At 43.7% G+C, this 10,000-nt stretch overlaps 1 protein-coding gene across 1 annotated transcript in view; it reads left to right on the forward strand.

The window, feature by feature from the left end:
• calm2a (calmodulin 2a (phosphorylase kinase, delta)) overlaps positions 1-8,863 on the forward strand; it is a 9,742-nt gene extending 879 nt beyond the window's left edge. The window contains exons 2-6 of the mRNA XM_080849210.1: positions 14-44; positions 5,895-6,038; positions 6,960-7,066; positions 7,324-7,459; positions 7,902-8,863. Coding sequence (XP_080705336.1) covers positions 14-44; positions 5,895-6,038; positions 6,960-7,066; positions 7,324-7,459; positions 7,902-7,930 — 447 coding nt within the window. The 3' untranslated portion in view covers positions 7,931-8,863. The remainder of the gene's footprint in view (positions 1-13; positions 45-5,894; positions 6,039-6,959; positions 7,067-7,323; positions 7,460-7,901) is intronic.
• The last annotated feature ends 1,137 nt before the right edge of the window (positions 8,864-10,000 follow it).

Genomic DNA, 10,000 nt, shown 5'->3' on the forward strand with positions numbered 1-10,000 from the left:
TGTTTGTTCGCAGGCTGATCAACTGACAGAGGAACAGATCGCCGGTAAGATTGCGCTTCTCTCTCTCTCACTCCCTTTCTGTCGAACCGTGCCTGGCACATGGCCGATGGTGTGGATTCCCGTGGTCCCCCCTCCTCCTTCTCCTCCTCCACCCCTCCCACTCCCTCTTCCCTCCCCCCGCGGTGGATTTATATTTTCGCCTTTTAAGGCTTTCCTTAGGACGGACAGTAATGAAACGCCTGAATGAATGGCTGGCTGTAGTAGAGAACAGGCCTATAAAACGGGACATGGACCAACGACAGGAACGCCTTCCTGGCAACGCTTTGCATTTTATTGCAAATTATTTCTCCTAGGTTTTTACAGATATCTGTCTCTCTCTCTCTCTCTCTCTCTCTCTGCCTCTCTCTCTCTCTCTCTCTCTCTCTCTCTCTCTCTCTCTCTCTCTCTCTCTCTTTGGCACACCTTCTCTATCCCTCTTTTTCTTTTTCACGGCCTTGCTTGCCATCTCCTATTCTGGCCTCTCCTGGGAAAGTGATGGTACTTTGGACCGGCTTTTCCTCTCTGTAGCTCACAGTCATGTGTTCTGGGTGTGCCCGTGTCAAAGCCCAGTTCAGTCAGCAGGGCTAGAGCTTCTGTGCCAGAATACCCCCACCCTGTTCCCATACAGCCACCCCTCCACCCCTCCACCCCCTCCCTCCATCACCGCCGCCACCACTATCGTTCAGTTGAACCCAAGCTCTCTTCATCAGAGAATCTGCTTTTGAAGCAAAGGCCATTCACTGGGAGCTGGTTGTTTGGACCCTGTGATTCCGAGGCGTGTGTGTGTGTGTGTGTGTGTGTGAAAGTGTTTCAAGTGCGCTGCAGCTGCGTCTTTATGATTTCTCTCTCTCTCTCTCTCTCTCTCTCTCTCTCTCTCTCTCTCTCTCTCTCTCTCTCTCTCTCTCTGGTAGGAGGATATGAAGTCACTGCACTCAGGCCTAGCACTCTGAGAATAGTTCTGCCTAGTTGAGCTAGAATGCAAATAGGTGACCGTATCACCAGAATAGATCGGAGCTGTGAAAGACACCAATTTTACGCCATGGTACCGGCTAACACCATAATGTTCTTTGTTTTTCACATACTGGATTTAGTTCATCCCAATTTCTCTGTAGTGGTTGAAGTCCAGCCTTTATGGCAGCACTGGCGTATATATAAAAGACTTCTGTAGGAGTAACAGTGATACACACTGGAGTTAAAGGCTATACTCCTTCCCACACCCCTGCAACAGTGGGCAGTGCTTCAGTCATGCACCAGTCGATTGAATGGTGTTCTCTTGCAAGACAGAATGTTGAGAGAGAGAGAAGTTTAATACTCCCTGTTAATAATTGTGGTCCCTTTAGCAGTTTTGGGTTATTTTATACAGACTAGTCTTGACACCAAGGATGTAAGGGAATTTATTGCAGCATGTAGTGTAGCGTGAACTAATAGCGTAGCGGAAAGCCCCAGACATTGAAATGGAAGGGTTGGTTTACAAGAGCTAAGGGAATGGCTCCCATCACAGTGAAGCGGTTGCCGGGCGATGCGGTTGCCGGGCGATGCGGTGGCTTGTTTATTCTCTGAGCAGGGCCTCGGTTGTGGCAGCAGTGCTGTTGGGACTAGGCGAGGGCGCCGCTTGCATGTCTTTCAAGACCCCAATGAGGTCACAAGCAGCCAAGCGAGCACCCATAGGGCTGGCCCGAAGCCATGGTGACACATTCTTTACGAACCCTTGTGAGGTCAAAGTCCTCTCGTAAGAGACTGTGAGGTCAAAGAACAGGGCTGCGGCTTTATGATGTCACAGCGGTACAAGTTGTGAAAGTACCAATCGGAACCGGCAATGTGATATTCTGCATACATTCTATTGTATCTGTTTATACCCCGGTGATAATAAATGTATCGTAACAGTGTTAATTATCGGACGGCGTGTGTTATCGGCAAACATACGCGTTGTCATGTGAATCTATTTCTAAACTGAAGCTATAGATTGTTAATCCATTATTAAACTTATCATTTTGATTGTTTAACACAGGGGTTTTCAACCAGGGGTCCGTGGCCCCCTGGTGGTCCGCGGCGGCATTGCAGGGGATCCACGACATGAGCCTATGTTGATCAGTTAACCATTGAATCTTTGATTTTGTAACACAATTCCAGATTACTCTTGAATATCGTGAAAATATCGTGTTATAGGTAGAATATCTGCGCAGGGGGAGGGGGGCGCGGCGGTGGCTAGCGATGTACCCTGATAATTTCACATATTTAAGTGTTATAGGCAGAATATCTATGCAGGGGGGAGGGGGCGTGGCGGCAGCGGTTACAAACAGGCACGCGCGTGCAGGCACATCAGTGGGCCGCAAATTACTTTCTAGTCAGAATGTTGGTCCCTGGGACGAAACCAGTTGAAAACCCCTGGTTTTAACAAAATGGCCGATGTTTGACACTGTCCAATAACTGACATAGCTACGCTATAACGTACACCTGTATAATTGGACACCTGTGAAGTATATCAGGTATAAAAGTTTAATCACCATTCTATGTCAATGGTCTGGAAACTTTCAATGGTAACTATAACTACCGTGGCAAAGAACGGTTACTCAATAAAAGAGTGTGTAGTCAGACAAGCTTATGAACAAACTAAATAAATGTATTGTCATTTTGCCAAGTGGTGTAAACGTGATGCATTCAGTGGTTAAATAACTATAACCTAACTATAAATAAATTGTATTATCTGAAGAACTTGCAAACTAGCAAGCATAAAATCAGTAACAGCTAGCATGCTAAAGGTTTTAGCCTTAGCAACAAAGGAATCATTTGTAACCAAGTAAACTATCCAACGTTATCCTTGTCAGTGACTAAAGAAAGTACAAACGCTACAAACTAAACAAGATGGCTTCTTTTTGAACTAAACCAAATGTTTCCTTCGTGGGCTGTACATGCGTAAATACATGTTTGGCAACCGTGTTATAAGCACGATTAGCGGAGGAAACTTTGTGGAATGGAATTCTATGCCTATGCCTTGTCGAATATTTTCGTCAAACGGGGTACCTCAGCAGCCGTTATCTTGTAGATACTAGAGTGTGGAAGTTAGAGTCGTTATTCTCTATGCTGCGGATTAGCATTTTTGAATTATCAGTGTTTCGGAACATTTTTTAAATAATGATAGTGGTAGTTAAATAACTGCTTTAGAGAACCCGCATTCGATTCTGATCAATAAAGTGCATGTGTACATCTCTGTATAGACTTGAGACCCATTATATCTCCCAAATATGTATGTTGGTATTACTCTGCTTATAGCGAAAAATAACAGACTACAAAGCAAGTCACTAAGCTAATAGGTCATCAATTTCACAAGGTGAGCATGAGCTAACCACAGCTAGCTTTATCGATCAAGGAGTACAAATGTTCTCACAACCACAATCTGTTGCATAGAATAAATCAGATATGTGTTAGGAACACTACAGCTGTAAAGTTAAGTTGCATAAGAAACTGTGGGATGTGAGTTAAGATGTGTTTGTTACCATGGAAACTACTCTAGAGAGTCTCACATGGTGCCTGAGGCAAGTGACTCAATGTAGTGGTGTTTTTTGCTTTGGCTTATTGGTAACAACGTCTTTATTTTTACGAGGCAAGGCGACAGTCAGTTGCCTAGGTTTTCTACTGGCGTTTTTTTCCGTTCAAACCTAATATTGCTGATTTTGCAAAAAGTCAATTCATTATTCCTTTTTCTTTGGAACCAGGTAGTGGAACACTAAAAACCGCACACTTCCTGTTGATTTGCATACTCTGTAGTGTGTTTATAAGGGGTGGAGATCAGTTGCGATACTTGTACATTGTGATATTTATTAAGTCTCATAGGTTCCCCAAGACAAAGCTGTCAACTTATTATCTTATCACTGAGTTTCAATTAGACTGCAAAGAGGCCCTCAGTGCCATATTTCAACACCTTTGTAGTGTCTCGCCTTGTTATCGGCTCATTTAAAGCTCTTGGCTGTTTACTAACAAGAACTCAATACTTGATATATGATGCCTTTGCTACTTGACAAAGCATAGCAATACTAAGCTTGCTTATATCATGAATTGTTTGTAGTTGTGTTTGTGGCTGGTGGAACTTTATGAGCTTGCCATACATTTAGAGTGTGTGTGTGTCTGTGTGTGTGTGTGTGTGTGTGTGTCTGTGTGTGTCTGTGTGTGTCTGTGTGTGTGTGTGTGTGTGTGTGTGTGTGTGTGTGTGTGTGTGTATGGCTGGTAGCACTTTATGGGCTTGCCCTACATTAAGAGCAGCTGGTGTTAGAGCGGTGTGGTGACAAGGTGGTCAGTTGTTGCAGTTGTTATCGCTGACTGTTTGACAACGCACACACCATCGATTGATGGCAGTCCTGAAAATGGAAGTCGTGTGTGTGTGTGTGTGTGTGTGTGTGTGTGTGTGTGTGTGTGTGTGTGTGTGTGTGTGTGTGTGTGTGTGTGTGTGTGTGTGTGTGTGTGTGTGTGTGTGTGTGTGTGTGTGTGTGAAGGACAGATCAAGTTTCATTCTGAGAGACAGAAAGAGAACAAATGAACACACCACGTATTTTGTCAACTCTGTGCACACGCCTTCCCATTATTTTTTTAACGAGAGAACTAGATGGTGAAGGGGGAAACAGTTGCACCCTGTTTGTGACTCCACTCCTCCTACAAGACATTAGCCACTACACTAAGTGTGTGAGTGTGTTTGCTCAGGCTATTTATAGTATATGTATATCTCTGTGTGAATAGGCTTATCTCCATCCCTCTAACAAACACAGGAAGCCCTTGTGTGTGACCAATGAATCATACAACTGGAAGGAGAAGTGTGCATGTGTGTGTGAGCGTGTGTGTGTGTGTAAGAGGGGTCATGGTTGTCGAGACTCCTGACTCCATGGTGGGTTGCACAACGCTGTGTCGCCCAGTTAAACAGGCAAGCCCTCTACTGCTCCTAGCAACCGTTGACTCATGCACACAAACACACACACACACACACACACACACACACACACACACACACACACACACACTCCACGCCTCCATCTGGCTTGACTTACATGCCTCATTTTGTTTCTTCGCCCAGCCTTCCTCACACCTCCACTGCAGCAGTAGACACTCATGTCTTGAGTAAGTAATGGAGGGATGGAAAGACAGAGAGAGAGAGGGAGGAAGGGATGGAGAGCTAATGGATGGCCTCTCTATCATTTCTGCTTTGCTTTGACAACCAGAGCTCTTGCTCACTGTGTGTGTGTGTGTGTGTGTGTGTGTGTGTGTGTGTGTGTGTGTGTGTGGTGAGTGTTGTCGCCCATGTTAGTGCTTTGGAGTGTTTGATAAGCGTTACTACAGCCTGCTTGTCGCTCTCCCTCCCTCTCCTCTCTCCATCCTTCCCTCTATCCCTTCTTTCTCCCTCCCTCCCTCCCTCTCTCTCTGTCTGGCTCTTACTTTTCTAAGTGGTTAATGGCCGGGCAGTGAGGGCGGTTTACTTTTTCCCACTCAGCCTTAAGGGATTCCTATCAAACAGTTACACAAGCTCCCTATGACTCCACACTTTATAAGCCTTTCACACACACACACACACACACACACACACACACACACACACACACACACACACACACACACAGTTACACAAGCTCCCTATGACTCCACACTTTATAAGCCCTTCTCTCGTGGCTAGTCTGTTCCCTCAGTACAAACTGCTCCGTTTCCTAACTTATGTTTCATCCACGATTCCGATAATGGTGTCGGACGTGATTTTAGTACACAATATTTAGTTTTTTATTTCACGAGGGTACTGCATAGATGCATTTGGTTCGTTTGTTTGTTTAGTGTATCTCACCACTCATCATCTCTCTCTCTCTCTCTCTCTCTCGCTGCAGAGTTCAAAGAGGCGTTCTCGCTCTTCGATAAGGACGGCGATGGCACCATCACCACCAAGGAGCTGGGCACAGTCATGCGCTCGCTGGGACAGAACCCCACAGAGGCTGAGCTGCAGGACATGATCAACGAGGTGGACGCTGACGGTGAGCATGGGACACACACATGCACACGCACACACACACGCACGCACACACACACACACACACACACACACACACACGGATGCTGACGGTGAGCATGGGACACACACATGCACACACACACGGATGCTGACGGTGAGCATGGGACACACACACGCACACACGCACACACACACACACACACACACACACACACACACACACACACACACACACACACACGGATGCTGACTGTGAGTGTGTTTAGATAGATGTTGATAGAAAGTCAGTCTGATGGACAGGCAGGCAGAGAAACTGCCTCTGGCAATTTACAGTCCACTTGCAACCAGGATGTGTGTGCATGTGTGTATATACACATTCACACACACATACTCAGTTCACAGAGCTACACATGCCTTTTCTACCCTGTAGGTACACTGAAGGCTGGTTTTCACCGCATTAACTTAAGGACCAGTTCAGGGCAGCCTGCACTTTTGTGTATGTTCTGATTGCAGTAACCGCCCCAGTAGTATTTCAGGGCAAATGTCAACCGTGGTGCAATGAAGCCATTTATTTGAGCGTTAGCAGCTTTACTGCAAAATGTTGATGCAACCTTGGTAATCATGCTGTTATCTAGAACATTCTCAGTTCCTCCAGCAGTCTTATTTTGGTGCTGGAAATGGGGAAATTATTTTGCAGAGCTTTGAATTCACGCCGAGGTCGAAGAGAAAATGTTATGTCAAAGTGTAGGTTCGGTAGTTCCTGCATTGCGGTGGAAACTTAAAAAGACAAAAAGGACAGTTCCTGTTAACAATCGAGTCACTTGAAAGTCCCACAAGTTCCTGCAGTGGAAAGGCACCTTTAGTCGTCACACCCACGGTCAAGTGCTGTCTTCAGCGTCTTTTAGCGGTCTAAGTGTCTTAATGCTGTGTTTTCTTGATGCAGGTAATGGAACGATAGATTTCCCAGAGTTCCTTACCATGATGGCGAGGAAGATGAAGGACACCGACAGCGAGGAAGAGATCAGAGAAGCATTCCGCGTCTTTGACAAGGTATTCACTACTATTTCCATAGGCAGGCCAGCTGAACACGTCAGTGACTGTTAACATTTTACTTGATTCCCTTAAAGCCACAGAACCGGTCCATGTTCTTTCCTTCCCCACATACTGTATGCTTTGAGACAATAGCATTCAGCGACTGAAGTGTTTATGAATGTGTACATAGAACACATGAGCTATGTGAGCTTTGTTCTGAACGTGTGTGTGTGTGTGTGTGTGTGTGTGTGTGTGTGTGCTCGTGTGTGTGTCAGGACGGTAACGGGTACATCAGTGCCGCTGAACTGCGTCATGTGATGACAAACCTGGGCGAGAAGCTGACGGACGAGGAGGTCGATGAGATGATCCGGGAGGCCGACATTGACGGAGACGGCCAGGTCAACTATGAAGGTTGGTAACCAATACGTTGCTTTTTACCCACAGACACACACACACACACACACACACACACACACACACACACACATAAACAATCACTCCTGAGGACACACTACTTTTATTTTTTAAAGTAGGTTATAAACTGTAACTTACAATTTCCTTATATCTTGTGATTTTGGTATTGGTAAGAGAAACCATAAAAATTGTATGTCACATAACGTAATGATGTATATACTTATTTAAAATCATGATTTCTGTGTGCTATAACATAATGATGTATATACTTAATTAATATCTTGATTTCTGTGTGCTATTACATAATAATGTATATACTTATTTAATATCTTGATTTCTGTGTGCTATAACATAATAATGTATATACTTATTTAATGTCTTGGTTTCTGTGTGTTATTGTTGTGACAACATAGTTTCTCTGTGTCTCTTGCGTCCGCAGAGTTCGTACAGATGATGACGGCGAAGTGAAGGCCTTGTATAGATGCTCACTCTTCTACAAATCATTTGCCTTTTTTCCTTATTTTTGGTTTAATTTATCTGTAAACCGTTAAGCCCCAACTCCCCCAGCCTTTTCCCTCTCCTCCTCCTCCTCCTCCTCCTCTTCCTCCTACTCCTCCTCTCCCCCCCCTTCCCTTGTCCTGCTCCCCTACTGGCTATCCAGAGGAACTGCATGTAAACCGCATAGGATCACAGTCTTCATGTTCCCTTGTTTTTTTTTATTATTATTATTTTTTTTGCTGTCGTCGTGGTTTTTTCCAGCGTGGCCGAGTGCCTGAGCGAATCGGGCGCCCGCCTGGGTGAAGGAGGGGCGGGGGCTGCGGTGACACTCGAAGATCGTTTGGTCATGTCTGTTGGGCACCGCCCCCGCCGCTGCGTGGCAGTGATTGGAGGGGAGACCTGTCAGCTTGGTGTGTCACACCGTTGGCATGGAGACGATGTAGAGGAGTTTACTCTGCATGGATCTTGGATCATGGATTAAAAAAAAAAAAAAAAAAAGCATATACAGTATGGAAAAATCTTCTTCTCTCAGCATCGCACTAACTGCAAAAAGAAACAAAAAAAAAATACAATGAAATGAAAAAGACGAGTGTGTCATCTTAAGCACTCGTACAGAACCTCTTTTTGTATCTGCAGTTCTATACTAGAGAACTACTTGTTTGAATCTTGTTATGCTTTTTGATGTTTTTAATTTTCTTTTCTGTTAATGTTTTTTTTTTCTGTCTTTGTTTATTTTCTTTACCTCCTTTCTTTTCTTTCTTTCTCTTTCTTTCTTTTTTTCTCTTGTTCTTTCTTTTTTTAAAAGCTTAAGGCATAGCCATGCCTCAGACAATTCATTCCAAGTTGTATATTTTTGTTTTCCAATAAAATTTACAGTTTACCCAGACTGAAAAGTTTTCTTGATATTAGAAGCCTGTCTTTTTTTCATTGCGTAATGACACAGCAACATGAAAATGTATCTGGATTTGCATGTACCTCTAAACTGGTTTGACTTAACACTATTGACGTGCTGACCGCATTGATAAAACATGATTACAGTACTATAAGCTGAGCTGGCATTGGTGTGCTTTATTTTTTGTGTCACTCGGGTGTTTTCATGTATAACATTGTACGTGTGTGTATATAAATATATATATATTTATATTTATACATATATGAAATGGTAAAATACTTGGTGGTGAAATTCTACACATTGTGTACTAAAGCATTTTAGCACTTCATTTTCTTAAGGTGTAGAATTGCACCCGCAAGTCCTGTTAGTCATTTAGTGGCTATTGCTATAAGGGATTGCTTTAGAGCTTTAGATTTGAACAGATAGCCCATTTCATCAATTTATAAGCTAATATTACTTCTAAATCAGATGGTGGTCCACTCTGAAATGGACCAAATCTGTGCATGTGGATTCTGGAAGGGAACTACCCTTTGAATGACAACTGTGAATGTACAATTTCCCACGGGCCAACAGCCACACAATATTACAATAACCAGATCCATTGAGACTGAGTGGCTGGCCAAATAATGGAATTCATTCAATTATGAAAGTTTATCCAAATACAGTGAAGAGAGGATTAATGGAAGGCCTATAACAGCTTCATGCATGGCTGGGCTATATGAATCTATTTAACTTAGCATATGCCTTTTTTGAAATCCAAAGCGATTTAAACACAGATGAGGTACATTTATTTTGCAAGTGTGATTATGAAGACATGGAAGACGACATGCTATTTAAAAAGAGTGACACTAGTGTAATAACATTATTTCCACTTATTTCATTAATTGAATGGCTTGCACCTGTGCCTACAGACTAATGCACGGTATGGTTCGCATGAAAAATTCCCCACTCACACACCTAAAGATATATGGTGAAGCAAGAATCCTCCTTTTCTAAGTTATTCTCATTTTAGGCCTGGTAGGTGAAAGCACCTGGTGAACCGGCCTCCGACAAGATCATTTAAGTGTTACAAGCTGTTCAAAAAAAACTTTCGGCACCAGTTCGACCCGTTTGGTAAGCTTCTGCTGTTCAAACATAACACCTCTATT

Source organism: Sprattus sprattus (assembly GCF_963457725.1).
Source record: "Sprattus sprattus genome assembly, chromosome: 12".
NCBI lineage: Eukaryota > Metazoa > Chordata > Actinopteri > Clupeiformes > Clupeidae > Sprattus > Sprattus sprattus.